The sequence below is a fragment of the Thamnophis sirtalis genome, unplaced genomic scaffold (genome assembly GCF_051295495.1).
Source record: "Thamnophis sirtalis isolate CommonGarterSnake01/CBP01778 unplaced genomic scaffold, rThaSir2_p1.2 scaffold_7, whole genome shotgun sequence".
Classification (NCBI taxonomy): domain Eukaryota; kingdom Metazoa; phylum Chordata; class Lepidosauria; order Squamata; family Natricidae; genus Thamnophis; species Thamnophis sirtalis.
Genome location: NW_028261387.1, coordinates 87,992,136 through 88,008,215, shown reverse-complemented (window position 1 = coordinate 88,008,215; position 16,080 = coordinate 87,992,136). Strand labels below are relative to the sequence as shown.

The 16,080-nt window shown below is 43.2% G+C and overlaps 1 protein-coding gene across 1 annotated transcript in view; it reads left to right on the top strand.

The window, feature by feature from the left end:
• LAMA5 (laminin subunit alpha 5) overlaps positions 1-16,080 on the top strand; it is a 226,944-nt gene that overhangs the window by 82,175 nt on the left and 128,689 nt on the right. The window contains exons 7-8 of the mRNA XM_087720561.1: positions 10,428-10,543; positions 15,288-15,406. Coding sequence (XP_087576687.1) covers positions 10,428-10,543; positions 15,288-15,406 — 235 coding nt within the window. The remainder of the gene's footprint in view (positions 1-10,427; positions 10,544-15,287; positions 15,407-16,080) is intronic.

The following is a 16,080-nucleotide window of genomic DNA, read 5'->3' as shown; positions in this document are numbered from 1 at the left end:
CTTAAGAACTGCAAGGATTCACTTAACGACTGTGGCAAAAAAGGTCATAAAACGGAGGAAATGTCACTTAAGATTTCACAAAGGAGAATGAAACCATATGTGGAGAAAACAAGGCCCATTAAACAGACTGGTTTCAAAAAGCGCTGAACAAAATGATAGGTAACATAAAATGGATCAGTTAGAGAGCAAGAGAACAGGAAGAGTGTTGTGGCAGCAGATTCGAACAGTGAGGAGATTGGGGAAGAACATGGGCCAGTCCTGGAGTCTGGGGAAGGCTCTGATGAGGGCTCTGTGTTGGAGGCAGAGGGGGGGGGGCAGAGCTGCCATATGCCACCTATCAGCTGCCTTCAGAGTCAGACATCAGTGAGGCAGAAGAACAGCTGGAGCCTGTTCCCAGTGTGCACATGCACAGAGTTGCCAGATGAAGGGAGCAGCTAAGGAACAAGGGTTGACTTGGGAATGAGGCCACAGGTGAACAATGAATGGTCCCTCCCACAGGAAATAAAAGAGGAGCGAAGGGGGAGTGGAGTTTGCAGGAGACAATTTGTTTGCTTAATTGGTTCGTTGACTCTCTGAGACTCCTTGCCAAGTTTTGCAGATATCGACCTGGCAGCTCTCCAAGCCAGATAAGGTCTGTGACTGTAAATCCTCCCTTGATGGACTTTGCTGGATGTGAATGAGCAGAATTCACGATCAATTAATAAAAGGTTTTTTTGTCGGGACCAGGAGTTTGCTTCATGCTCTTGGGAAGCCTCGGTCAGAACAAGGAGAAGGTTTATGGCAATTTTGCTTCTTGAGTACATCAAGGCCTTTGACTTATTAAATCATGCCTGAATGTGGTTCTTATTATGACTAATGGGGTAGCAGAACGCTCAATTATTCTTATGTGGAAACCTTACATTGAGCCAAAAGCTACTGTTAAAAACTACATCTGGAGAATAGACAGGGTACAGCAATAAACTAAGGATGAATAGTGATCTCATATCTGTTTAAATTATATATTAAATATATTCAAAGAATGAAAGGATAACATCTGGAATCAATATTGGAGATTGAAACATATTCCTGTATGTGATATGAAGAAGACACTCCTTTGGACCCAAACCAAGAATTGTTATTGAAAGTGATAATAAAGTGTAATAATACTAAATGTGCTTTTTTTCAAGAGGCAACTGGAGTTCCTTGTTTTTCTTTGAAGACGTTTTGCTTCTCATACAAGAAGCTTCTTTGGCTCTGAAGCTTCTTGGATGAGAAGCAAAATGTCTTCAAAGAAAAGTCTAGTTGGCTGTTGAAAAAAAGCACCTTTGGGACGAATATGATCTGGATGACTGAGAATCTTTGTAGACATTTAGCTATGTGAAGAGTATTAATGTTAAATATTGAAGGAAACGTCCAAGCAATAGTGAATTCAAAACTGATGACGAAGAAGTGAACACGGGAATCTGCTTTTCCCGGGCTCCAGAATATATTGTCAAACACGAAAAAATCAGGAGTTGGGATAGAGTTCAAAAATATGGTATGAGTTTATTGCGTGCTATTTGTACACAAGGACCTGATTCAATAATGGTCAAGACAAATTAGCACTGGATAAGATTCAATGGAATTCACAGGGCTGGATTGAGAACTCTTACGGCAGTAGAGACTTAAAACCGTGACCTGACAAATGCACGCCTGACAACAGCGCGGCAACAAAACCGCGGCGATAAAACTGTGACATCGACAACGCGCCCACAAAGGCCCGCTGACAAAAGAGCGCTGACAGAAGCATGATTAGGGTTAAGGTAAGGGTTAGGGTAAGGGTAAGGGTTAGGGTTAGGGTTCGGTTTAGGGTTCTTACATTGTTTTCGCATTGTTTGTTGATGGAGTGCTTCTGTCGGCGCTCTTTTGTCGGCGCGCCTATATGGGTTTGATTTCGACATCGCGGTTTTCTCACCGCGGTTTTCTCGGCACGCTTTTGTCGTGCGCGCATTTGTCGGTGAACCACATAAAACTGATGACACATTTGACCCTGCCTTACAGCTCAGCCTGGCCATCTCCTACATCTATAAAGATGGAGTGAAATGTAGGCGATTAATCCTAGAAAGGAAGGCAGACCAGAGGTGGTATTCAGCCGATTCGGATTGGTTCTGGCATACTGGAAATTTTGAGTAGTTCAGAGAACCTCTGGCTGGCCCCGCCCTGCTGCCCCCCGCTGTTTCCTGTCCTATATTCCCTTGTTTTTTAGCTCAGCTGATTCGTACGGCAGAGTGGATTGCTGCACCTCAGCTGTGCTAAAAAAACAGCTCAGCTCACCAGCGCTGACACCGAGGGCGGTCTTTGAGAGCCGTGAATGCACGCAAAGCGCTCTCTCATAGAACCGGTAGGAAAAGATTTGGAATCCCATCACTGAGGCAGACATAGATATTGTGAACTGATGGATACCAGGAAAGATTCTGGAAAAGATAATCAAGCAACGAATTAGCGAACACCTAGAAGCAAACAAAGTAATAGCCAAAAGCCAACATGGGTTTGTCAAAAACAGATCATGCCAGACTAATCTTATTGCATTCTTTGACAAAGTGACAAAATTAGTGGACCAGAGGAATGCCGTCAATATAGTTTACTTGAATTTCAGTAAGGCATTTGATAAGGTAGACCATAACCTACTACTAGATAAAGTAGAAGAATGTGGGTTAGACAGCATCACCACCAGATGTATTCATAACTGGCTGATCAACTGCACTCAACGTGTAGTCCTCAATGGAACTGCATCTACATGGAAGGAAGTATGCAGTGGAGTACCCCAAGGCTCTGTTTAGGCCCAGTACTCTTCAACATCTTCATCAATGATTTGGATGAGAGAATAAATGGAGAACTCATCAAATTTGCAGATGACACCAAGCTGGCAGGAATAGCCAACACTCCAGAAGACAGGCTTAAGATACAGAAGGCTCTTGACAAACTTGAACATTGGGCCCTATCTAATAATTTGAAATTCAATGGTGAAAAGAGTAAGGTTCTACACTCAGGCAAGAAAAATGAAATGCACAGGTACAGTATAGGTGGTACCTTGCTCAATAGTAGTAACTGTGAAAGGGATCTTGGAGTCCTACTGGACAACCATTTAAATATGAGCCAGCCGTGTGCAGCAGCTGCCAAAAAAGCCAACACAGTTCTAGGCTACATAAACAGAGGGATAGAATCAAGATCATGTGAAGGGTTAATAGCACTTTATAATGCCTTGGTAAGGCCACACTTGGAATACTACATTCAGTTTTGGTCACCATGATGTAGAAAAGATGTGGCGACTCTAGAAAGAGTGCAGAGAAGAGCAACAAAGATGATTAGGGGACTGGAGACTAAAACATACAGTATGAAGAACGGTTGCAGGAACTGGGTATGTCTAGTTTAATGAAAAGAAGGACCAAGGGAGACATGATAGCAGTGTTCCAATATCTCAGGGGCTGCCACAAAGAAGAGGGAGTCAAACTATTCTCCAAGGAACCTGAGGGTAGAACAAGAAGCAATGGGTGGAAACTAATCAAGGAGAGAAGCAACTTAGAACTGAGAAATTTCCTGACAGTGAAAACAATTAATCAGTGGAACAGCTGGTCTCCAGAAGTTGTGAATACCCCAACACTGGAAGTCTTTAAGAAGATGTTGGATAGCCATTTGTCTGAAATGGTATAGGGTTTCCTGCCTAGGCAGGGGGTTGGATTAGAAGACCTCCAAGGTCCCTTCCAACTCTGCTATTGTATTGTATTGTATTGTATTGTATTGTATTGTATTGTATTGTATTGTATTGTATTGTATTGTATTGTATTGTATTGTATTGTAAGGATTTTGTAGATGGTTCCTGATATGGATTGCAAGAGGAACTAATCATGGATCTAATAAATGCTGAAGAATTGAGCATTACGTGACAGAATTCATCTTATTCTATTCAAATATAAATTCTACCTGTTGAAGATGCAGTACATCTGTGGACAAAACACAAGCTTTGTATCTAGTTCCTCAGAGGATGTGGATATAGACAAAAATACAATGTGTTTGTGTTTTACTATCTCCTTGCTTTCAAAGCCAATGCTAATAACAATCTCTTTGCTAAATCAGATTAACAACCCCTTGTTAATACCAAGCTAACTAAAAAGACAACATCTATTTGAAGCTAAAACTAGGCAATTAGTGGTTTTGGAAGTCTCATGAAGATTACGTTAATTATATCAACTATTTCCTCTGGATATTTTCTTTATTATGTTTCCTTATCTTTTTCTCAGATAAATTTGGGATTTTCCCACAATGAAACGCCATTGCTTTTTTTCTTGCTGCTGGTACCAGTAAATATAAATCGTTGCAGGGTTTCTGAAATTAATTCATAGTGAAATCTATAGAAGGACAAATAAGAAGGTAATCTTTTTTAAAGTAAAAAAGGCATGTTTTTGGAGCCCACGTCTTTTAAAAAGATAGGAGAAACAGAAAATTAAAAGGAGGGAAAGAGCAAAGAGGGAGGAATAGCTCAGTTTTTAACTCGGGATTAAACCTTGACCACCCTGAATAATAAAATTTTGAGAATCTCCATTGACATGCTGCAAATGGAAGTTCTTGCGTGATATCTCTAGACATCTCAAAACGTTGTATGTGGTAATAGCTACCGGTGTTTTACAGGAGGTTCTTGAGTCACATCTCTTGAGTGGAGAAGCCAAGAGAATACTCAAGATCTATTGCATATGTCTGTTTAGTCTTGCATAGTGTACATATTCTCCAGTAAAAAAATGTAAACTTTCAGAAGGACGTTGGCGGATTGCTCATTCTCCACGTAACTTGACATAAGCAGTATTGTGCAATGGATGGCGAGCTGCAGGCAGCCTAAAATGTTGGCTGCTTCTCCCAATGAAATACATGGACTATTCGTTTCTTAATTTCTAGACCCGTGAGGGCTAGCCTGTGGCACAGATGGCACGCAGGGCCCTCTCTGAGGGCACGGCAGCCGTCGCCTCAGCCCAGCTCCACCACGCATGCGTGTGCACCTCCTGCCGGCCAGCTAGTCTTCGGGCCTCTGCTGTGCATGCACGCGGGCGGGGCGCATGCAAGGGACGCACATGCGTGGGCACAGTGGGTGCATGTGGGGGGGGTCATCGCATTGCATTTTGAAAGCTTGTGCGGTACCCCTACACCCCGTTCTGGCTTCCGTGTTGGTACTGGAGGCCTTCCATGCCCAAAATGGGCCACGCGGGGTGGGGGCAGTCCACCCCCCCATGCCACGTTTTGGGTCTGGAAAGCTTCAGTGTTTTTTGTCACGCTCGCTTATGATGGACAGTTGTCCTCTTGGCTTCTGTGTCCTCTCTGGATGATTCAGAAACATTCGGTTTGCATTTTGTGGGAAAGAATGTTGTATTTTAGCCTAACAGGGCAGTTCATTTTCTTGGAAGGAAATGCATTTCTCTTATGTCCATTTCCTTTGTCTTTAAAGACTCATCGGTCATTTTTGTCAAGAAATCTAGGGTTGTGTTATAGCCATTGTTGGACTCCGAAGTGCGGCTGGAGAATTCGTGTTTCAAGGGGCCCAGCTTTTCTTCAACAATCTGTTTTTCTCCGTGACATCGTAGGAACAACCTGTTTTTTTGCAGATCCATCTCATGATATATGAGCTGGCAACATTTCAGCAGAAGTAGCAACTCCCTTGAAATTCCTGCAGTGGCTGGTACATCATTGTTTGTTTGTTTTTAAAATAGAAGATGTATCTATTTTTAAATCCTGGATTATGAACAAGCAAACCAGTGGTGGGTTTCAAATTTTTTTAGAACGTCTTCTGTAGGTGTGGCCTGCTTTGTGGGAGTGGCTTGCCGGCTATGTGACCGGGTGGGAGTGGCTTGCCAGCCATGTGACCAAGTGGGTGTGGCCTGGCAGTCATGTGACTGGGTGGACGTGGCCAACTTGTAAAATGTGGTGAAACACACTTAACAACGCTCTTGCTTAGCAACCAAAATGTTGGCTCAGAAACAGGGGTGTTCAAACTTGACTGCTTTAAGACTTATGGACTTCAACTCCCAGAATTCCTCCTCTAGTCATGTTGGCTCAGGAACTCTGGCATTGAAGTGTGCAAGTCTTAAAGCTGTCAAGTTACAAGACCCTTGCACCCCTAACCCTTTAGGAAAAAAAAACCAGGGGTGTTCAAACTTGACTGCTTTAAGACTTATGGACTTCAACTCCCAGAATTCCTCCTCCAGTCATGTTGGCTCAGGAACTCTGGCATTGAAGTGTGCAAGTCTTAAAGCTGTCAAGTTACAAGACCCTTGCACCCCTAACCCTTTAGAAAAAAAACCCTATGGGTGTTCAAACTTGACTGCTTTAAGACTTGTGGACTTTAACTCCCAGAATTCCTCCTCTCGCTCTTCATCTTGATGATGTGCGGATGGGTGGGGGGGGGAGGGAGCTGGAACCGGTTCTAAACGGCACTGTAGATTTGTGGAACCTTCTTCTATAGAAGAGCTTAGAAGTGGCAGGAACCCACCCTTGAAGCGAACACTGCGCAGTGTATATGTGTGGTGCCAGGGGAGGGAGAGGCAGGCCCCGAGGGGGGAAATGAGTAATTGTAGAGATAAAAGCTGGAACAGGACTATATTAACCATGCAGCTGACAGATAGTGTTTTCCTTGGGCGGGTACTGGGGAATGGAATTTTGTAGCATGAGGTCACCTCATGATAAACCAGTAGACAGGACAAAATTCTTGCCAGGTACTTTCAGAATTGCCTACTTTTTTAAAAAAAAAACCACTGCAAATCCAACTGATGAAATTCAATGTTGAAGGGTACACACAGGTAGACCACGTACACACACACACACACACACACACACACACACGGGACCCTCTCCATTTGGAAACCATTCTGGATTTTGTGCTTGTGATGGGAAAAAAAATGGAAACTTTTGATTTGGGTTTTGCTGATTAGACTGAGTTGTTTTTTTGTTTTTTTTAGAAACGGATAGTAAAGTAGCCCTCGGCTTATAATCGCAATAGAACCCAACGTTTATGTTAAGAGAGACGTTAAGTGAATTTTGCCTCGTTCTATGACCTTTTTGGCCCCAGTTGTTAAAGTGAATCATTGTAGTTGTTTTGTTGTTGTTAGTTGCGAAGCCGTGTCCAACCCATCATGACCCCATGGACCTTCTTTGGAAGGAGATTAATACTTTCAAAAGTAGTTTTCCATTCTGAGGAGTAATTCAAGCTATTCGTTCCTTTTGCCCCCCACCTGTCCAATAATTATATGTGTGAATGGGAGAGATTCCTTCCTTCCTTCCTTCCTTCCTTCCTTCCTTCCTTCCTTCCTTCCTTCCTTCCTTCCTTCCTCTCTCTCCCTTTGTTCCTTCCCATCTCTCCCATCTCCCTTCCTCCCTCCCTTGAACCAATCAGGTTTTTAGATTTGTAAGGTTCTGTTGTTAGTTGCAAAGTCATGTCTGACCCATCACGACTCCATGGACAATGTTCTTCCAGGCCTTCCGGTCCTCTACTACCCTCTGGAGTCCATTTAAGCTCACGCTGACTGCTTCGGTGACTCCATCCAGCCACCTCATTCTCTGTCCTTTTCTTCTTTTGCCCTCAGTCTCTCCCAGCATTAGGCTCTTCTTCAGTGAATCCTTTATTCTCATTAGGTGGCTTTTAGGAATATAATGTAATGGTTGGGTTGGCAATATATAAACCATGTAACAATGCTGTACCTGTTTCTTTAAATCATGCTGTAAATGTGATTGGTTGCTGTTTCCTCAATCGGCCATAAGATGGAGCCAGAATCACTGTTACATGCTGATCTGATCTGAGTGTTTGGAAGCTGGCTGTTAGAAGTGCCATATAGTGATCAGCATGAGCTATTATAAGTTTTGCAACTGCTAGCAAACTTTGTGTACCGGACTGTTTGTATGATTATGGACTATGTTATTTGGATTATCCCTTAACTGAAAGACGTTGATGACTGACTGTCTTATCCGTGTATGACTTGGACTGTTTGATGGACTCTGATACCTCTATTTCCACGAAAGTAAAAGCCTATTTAAACTGCAGTGTCTCTGTGTGCTGGTTTGTGTGTTCTCCAACACTACTCTCACAATGCTTCTCTGAATGCACTTGCTCTCCCAATGGGGAGCTTACCTAACAGTGGCCAAAGTATTTGAGTTTTCTCTTCAGGATCTGGCCTTCTAAAGAGCAGTCAGGGTTGATCTCCTCTAGGATTGATCGGCTGGGTCGCCTTGCAGTCCAAGGGACTCACAGGAGTCTTCTCCAGCACCATAGTTCAAGGGCCTCCATTCTTTGGAGTTCAGCCTTTCTTTTGGTCCAACTTTCACAGCCATACATTGGAACTGGGAAAACCAGAGCCTTGACTATACACACTTTTGTTGGCAGGGTGAGGTCTCTGCTTTTTAGTATGCTGTCTAGATTTGCAGTTGCTAAGCTAGTAGAGATATCAATAGCACTTAGACTTATATACCTCTTCACAGTGTTTACAGCCCTTACTAAGGGTTTTGCAGAGTCAACCTATTCCCCAACAACCTGGGTCCTCATTTTACCTACCTTGGAAGGATGGAAGGCTGTCAACCTTGAGCCTGGTGAGATTTGAACTGCCAAATTGCAGGCAGCAAAAGTAGCCTGCAGTACTGCACTCTAACCACTGCCCCCACGTGGCTCATAATAGCATGGTTATTAAGCAAATCTGACTTCCCCATTGACTTTGCTTGTCCGAAGGTCACAAAAGCTGTTTGCATGACTCAGGGACACTACAACCATCATAACTATGAATCAGTAGCCAAGCACCCAAATTTGGATTATGTGTCCATAGAGAAGCTGCAATGGCCGTAACTGTGAAAAACAGTCATGTCGATTTTTTTTCAGTGCCCATTATAACTTTGAACTGTTGTAAGTCGACAACTACTGTACCTCTATATATTATTGGGTGAAAATAAAACGTTGAGGCTGTAATGTTATTATTTTCTACTGTGCTAGAATAAGAGTTGGAAGTCAACTTTTTTCCCACCTACCTCACATTTTCTCCTTCCCCCTTTTTCCACTCCATGTTTCCCATTATTTTCATTTTCTTTGTGTTTTATGTTCTGATAAATTTGCTAAGATAAATTTTAACAGCTTAAAAAAATTACTTTCTGAGATCCTTTACCACTGTCTGTATTTTCTACTTAGGGAGAAACAGTTTCGATCACTTTGAGAGTAGGAGCCGGAGGCTAAAATATATTTGAAATTTGAAATTTAATGAATTTATATGCCGCCCAATCCCGAAGGACTCCGGGCGGCTTACAGAATATAACTCTAAAAAAGATAAACATTAAAAATAAGGAAAAGAAACAGATTAAAAAAGAAACACATCATGCACTCAATCTAGGTGGGGCTGGATCTCATTCATGGGGTCAACAGCCCCAGGCCTGCCGGAATAGCCAAGTTTTAGTGGCCTTTTGGAAGGCCGAGAGAGTGGGAAGGGTCCGGATCTCTGGGGGTAGATCGTTCCATAGGGTCGGAGCAGCTACAGAGAAGGCCCTCCCCTGAGGTGTCACCAGCCGGCATTGTCCGGTCGACGGCACCCGGAAAAGGCCCATATGAAGAACTGTTTCAGGAATTGGGTATGCCTAGTTTAATGAAAAGAAGGACTAGGGGAGACATGATAGCAGTGTTCCAATATCTCAGGGGTTGCCACAAAGAAGAGGGTGGGGGGAGTCAAGCTATTCTCCAAACACCTGAAGGCAGAACCAAAAGCAATGAATGGAAACTAATCAAGGAGAGAACCAACCTAGAACTAAGGAGAAATTCCCCAAAAGTGAGAACAATTAATCAGTGGAACAGCTTATTTCCAGATGTTGTGGGTGCTCCATCACTGGAGGTTTTCAAGAAGAGACTGGACAGCCACTTGTCTGAAATGGTATATAGGGCCTCCTGCTTGAGCAGGGGACTGGAGTAGAAGACTTACACAATCCCTTCCAATTATATTATTCTGTAGACCGGAGTGTCAAACTCAATTTCATTGCAGCAGGATTGTGTTTGACCTTCGGGGGTGGTGGGGGTGGGAAGGTGAGCATGGCCATGGTGGGCATGGCCAGCTTGACATCACTCATGTCAGGAGTGCCTGTGGTGCCTCTGCGAGTGAAAACGGGCTCCTGAGCTCCATTTTCAGCTGCAACGGCCTCCCGCAACCCTCTGCCAGGAAAAACAGAGCTCGTGAGGGCCCCATGTGGCCCTCCTGAACTCCATTTTCACTGGCAGAGGCACCACAGGCTGGTCCTTCACTGTTTCCAGGGTGGCTCCGCGGGCCCTATCTAAGCACCCCTGCTGTAGACCATGATGGACCATGGAGAACCTAGGCCAGGTGGTACTCCAAAATTCAGGTCATGTAAAAGCTATTGGTATGATAATCCATAAAGATGTTTGCATTCCTCACTGCTCTTTTTATTTTCAGGTTACAGTGTGACTGCCAACACAACACCTGTGGTGGGTCGTGTGATCACTGTTGTCCAGGGTTCAACCAGTTGCCTTGGAAACCAGCCACTACCGACAGTGCCAATGAATGTGAACGTAAGTTTTTTTGATAAACAGAAACAGAACCTTATCTTTCTTTGAAGTTCACAACACGAGTCGATTGCAAAACCAGAAGTCAACGCATATGATGTTCTGCGGGGCCTCGGCTGACCACAAAGGGTTGATAGATAGGTGCCATTGGCTTTGTAAGCAAGAGCAAACATCTTGGTCTCTTCTTTCCCAATGAAGGGAAAAACCCAACTTTCCTCTTTGTGTCCTAAAAAACACAATGATAATGTCAAGGTTCCAAATAGCATCCAAAATTAAATCAGAGTCCAAGGCAAAGTATTGCTCAAAGTTCCAATTTATTAAGAGAGCCATGTTGGCATATCTGGGAAAACCCGAATCTGAAAGCTTCCTGGTTTTCCCCACCCAGTTGAAAGTTCAAGATCTTGCCCCCACACCCACAAGCCTGTCACATCATCCAATCTTCCACTGCCATGCTGGCAGTTCCACCCATCCAGCTCCGGTGAGGTGCAGAGACAAAGGATGACCTTGGCTTTCTAGATGGAATTTTGTTTTGGCTACATAGCATCTAACTCCGTACAATTCCCCCTCCCATTTTCCCGCAACAGAAAAGGCATAGTAGAATTATAGAAAGTGTGGCAGGCCAAAGATCCAAGAGGAATATGATTGCAGGCCTGATGGATACTCAGTAAGCCATATAGTTGCTGTATTTCTATGATACAAGGTGCATTGAAAGGTAAACAGATTAGTATGGGCCCCCTAGGCTCGTGGGCCCCATGGGCAAGTGCTCACCAGGCCCATGCTTTAAGACAGCCCTGCACCCTCTTTGCAGATGGAAGCCAGGGGTGGATTTCTTGGACAGCTGGATCATCATTGTAGTTGTCCTCCATGGGCTGGTCAGGAAGAAGGGAAGGAGACGGGATGGACACCCTTCTGTAGTATCCTGCTTGCCAAAAAGGGGGAACAGGGCGGCGGCAGGCAGCTCCCACATGCCCCATTTTTGGCCTGGATGTCCTCCTGCAGCATTCTGCTGACCAAAATGGGGTACCAGTGGGAGGGGAGCAGAGGGCGACCTCGTGTGCCCCATTTTCTGCCTGAACATCCTCCTGCAGCACCCTGCCGGCCAAAATGGGGTGGGGGAGGCAGATCCAGCCCGCAGGACTTGAGTTTGAAACCCCTGGTATAGGATCCCTTGCTTGAGCAGGAGTTTGGACTAGAAGACCTCCAAGGTACCTTTCAGCTCTATTCTGATTGATTGATTGATTGATTGACTGACAGGAAATGGAGTCTCCTGGATGGAAATCAGGATGCTAATCTAACAATTAAAAAAACATAGCAGAACATAAGATCAAAATCAAAATGTACTCAGAACCTTTAACGTTATCTTGAGAATAATTCAAAAAGACTGAGTTATGAATATTAAATTATAAATAAAAAAGAGAGTAGATTCTGAGGTATTGATCAGTGCAGTTCCTGAGGCAATCTTTTTCAGTTGGGATTGGACTCAGAAGAATGCCACCCAGTAAGCATCTGGAAGCCTTTTTAAAATCTTAAGAGTGACCTGTGGGAAAGCGAGAAAACTGGCTCTGAAAGAGTCAACTTTCAAGGCGTTTTAAATGTTCGAATCAACCTTTTTCCCCTTCCAAGTTGGCAAGCAGCTCTGGTTCTTGGCCCTAGCATTATGCATCACTTCACGGGATTCCTGCTGTTTTACATCTGCTGACGTTTCTGGCATTCTTCAAGGATGCCTGACCTAGAGAAATTTGAGCTGGACGTGGCTCAAAAGAATTAAGGAAGGTCACACCTGGTAGTTCTGGAAATGGAAAAGACCCGGAACAATCACAGGGTTGCAGCTTAGTGTGAGAAGCTGACAAAATAGCTCAGAGCAAGACAGTGGAAAATTACTGCTCTTGTTGCCAAAAAAACAAAAAAAACTACTTGAAGTCACTTTGTGCAGGGTTCAATTGAAAGAAAACGTTACTTTTACTTTGATCCAGGGATGGACAATGCTTGCAGACGTTATTAAATTATTCAGGATGGCGGAAAAGAGGACTAAATGGAAGGATCTCAACAATGTGGAGAAAAAATAAATAGCAAATGTTGTGCATCGTACATAGGAGGTTCTGCATATTGAAATATTCATGATTCCAACTTTATAATTAAATATTATAATGTTGTTGGGATCTCTTCGCTCCAATGTGCAGGACCTCCTATGTAGGATGAACAGCATTATATTTTATTTATATTTTCCTGGAAAATAATAAAGGTGGGATATTCATTAATTAATAGCAGGGCCTAAATCGGTGATATTTGTAGCCGGACAGTTTAATCAATCTTATACAGATAGTCCTCAACTTACAGCGGTTAGTGACCGTTCAAAGTTACAACAGCACTGAAAAAAAGTGACTTATGACCATTTTTCACACTTAACAACCGTTGCAGTATCCTCATAGTCCTGTTATCAAAGTTTGTATGCTTGGCAACTGACGGTTGCAGTGTTCGGAGGTCATGTGATCCCCTTTTGTGACCAGCAAAGTCAATGGGGAAGCCAGATTCACTTAATAATCATGTTGCTTATTTAGCAACTGCTGTGATTCACTTAACAACTGGCTCAAAAGGTCGTAAAATGGTTCAAAATTCACACTATGAATGTTTCACTTAGCAACAAATGTTTTGAACTCAATTGTGGTCGTAAGTCAAGGTGTTAAGTACCTGTATCAACTTCAAAAATTGGAGAACTTAAAGCAAAAATCTTGGAGAACTTAGTATCTAGATATTTTATTGTGCAATAATTCTACATTAAGCAGTGTATTTTAGAGAGGATCATTCAGTTTGTAGGCTATACTTCCCCATTATTTCATCATTATCTTGCAAGAGAAAGAAAGATGGAATATTTACACAGTGCCTTGAATTGAGAGCATTAAGAGTTCAGTTGAAGAAGACCAAGTCTGTACAAAAGGTTATTAGAAAAATAACTGAGGAAGAATTGTAAAGGAAAGGATGGAAAATTTACAGAGTGGAAACAATACAGAAATGGGCAACCACAAAGATTCATGAAAGTGGAATAGCTTTGCTAAAAGCAAGCTTTAAACATTGGCGGCTTCTTAGCTTAATTAAAATGAAAAAGGCTAGAAAAAGTTTAAAAATTTGGTAAAAAATGTAAAAGAAATCATGCAGCATAATGCGACTTCTAGAATTCTGCTTAAGGCAAAATTGATTGGCATTAGATTATGGATAGTTATAATGAAACACAGGTAGTTCTCAATTTATCACCACAAACGGGACCAAAATTTCCTTTGCTAAGTAAGGCAGTTGTTAAGTGAAGTTTTGCCCAATTTGCGACCTTTTTTGGCCACTGTTGCTAAGTGAATCAGTGTAGCTGTTAATTTAGTATCCTGGTTGTTAAGTGAATCTGGCTTCCCCATTGGCTTTGCGTATCAGAAGATCACAAAAGGTGATCTCATGACCCCAGAACAGTGCAACTGTCATAAACGCATGCCAGTTGTCAATCATCCGAATTTTGATTATGCAATCATGGAGATTCCGGTGTGAAAACCAGTCTTAAGTCATTTTTTCAATGCCTTGTGACTTTGAACAGTCAGTAAATGAATGATTGTAAATCAAGGACTACCGATAGTGTTTTATATAACTTGTGGTTCATTTATCGGGTTTTTTTGCATTCTGAAACATGTAAGTTTCTGCATACAGTCAAACAATGAACAAAGCCCTCTTTTAATATTCCTAACCTTCGGTCTTTGTGTGTGTGTGTGTGGAGTACTACAAGTAGTCCCTCAACAATTGAGCCCAATATTTATGTTGTTAAGCAGGGATGGGCTTCAAAAATTTCAGAACGGGTTCTATGCCTGGTTGCTGGGTGGGCATGGCCATGATGGACGTGGCCTAGTTGGCTTCCTGCACCATGGCGCTGGGCAGGGGGGAGTTTTCGCCTTCCCCAGGCTCTGAAGGCTTTTCTCAAGCCTCTGGGAAGGTGAAAACTGCCTTCCCTGGACTCTGGAGGGGTCCGTTTCCAGCCTTCCGGAACTTCCAGGAGGCCCATTTTCCCCTCTCCCTGAGCTTCCACATGGGCCCTGAACTTACCTCGCATCCAAAATGGACCACGTGGAGACTCCTGGGAGGGGCAGATGGATTGGAAGGGGCGGAGTGGGTTGGGCGGAGCCAGACAAGGGTGGGATTTGGAGGTTCTCCGAACTGGCCATAATGTTAGCTACGGGTTCTCCCGTATGAACCCGGAGCAGCCCACCCCTGTTGTTAAGTGAGTAATTCTTTAATTGTTCCATTTTACGACTTTTCTATCCCTATTTGTTAAGCGAATCACTGCAGCTCTTAAATTAATAACATGATTGTTAAGTGAATCTGGCTCCCCCATTGGCTTTGCATGTCAGTAGGTCGCAAAAAGGGAATCACATGACCCCGGGACAGCCATAAATGTGAGTCATGGTCAAGCGTCTGAATGTAAATCACATAACCCTGGGGATCCTGCAACATGTCATAAGTCACTTTTTTTCATTGTCATTGTAACTTTGAACAGTCACTGAATGAACTGTTGCTAGTTGAGGACTACCTGTATTGCTAGAAAATGTTGGTGATCAACGAGCATTTTGCAATAAGCAAATATGTGCATTAAATTTAAAGTTATCCAACCACCCAGGGGATGTGACAGATATTGTCGCATCAGCAATTCTGCTCTTGCAACCAGGGCACTGTATCAATCAGAAGTTGTATCAGCTTTTAATTTCCTTTTCTATTATTTCAGCCTGTAATTGCAATGGCCACGCCTATGACTGCTATTATGACCCAGACATCGAGCATCAGAAAGCCAGCAAGAATCGTTACGACCAGTTTGAAGGAGGAGGGGTCTGCATTGACTGTCAGGTGGGACTTTAATTTGTACCTAGTATTTCCTCTCATTCTTTTGAGATACAGATAAATTCAGTGTTTGAATTTGTTTCAAATTGAATTGGTTCACAAACGATCTTGGCTGAGAAGAATGGGGATGATTACCTAGTGTCAGGCCTGGAAGCCATCTTTTGCATTGGGCCTTCAGGCCTGCCACAATTAATGCTGTGGGAAAATGGGAAGGGGGATTATATGGAGTATATCTCCAGTTGGGACAGTGTTTGATTGGACCATGTGATGGACATGTGGGTGTTGGGCAGGGACTTGAACTTTCGTTTGGGTGGGAAGAAAACCTGGAAACTCAGATTCGGGTTTTCCCAGATGTGCCAATATGACATCTCTAATAAAATGGAACTTTGAGGGAACTCACTGTTCCTTGGGACGCTGACATTGATCCGAATCTGAGGAGGAGGGAATGAGGCTTTGTGTGGATTTTCGTGGAATTAATGCCATGTGCGTGGAGAACATCTACCTTCTCCCACTCATGAAGGACATGCTAAACCATTTAGCCAAGGGCAACGTGTTCCCCAAATTGGATTTAAGAGAAACCTACTAACGCATAAGAATTAAGGAAGGAGATGAATGACATCTAGATGCCGAAGAGCTAATTTGGAGGGATCCGGGAGGAGAATGTGCAGAAAAATTGTACT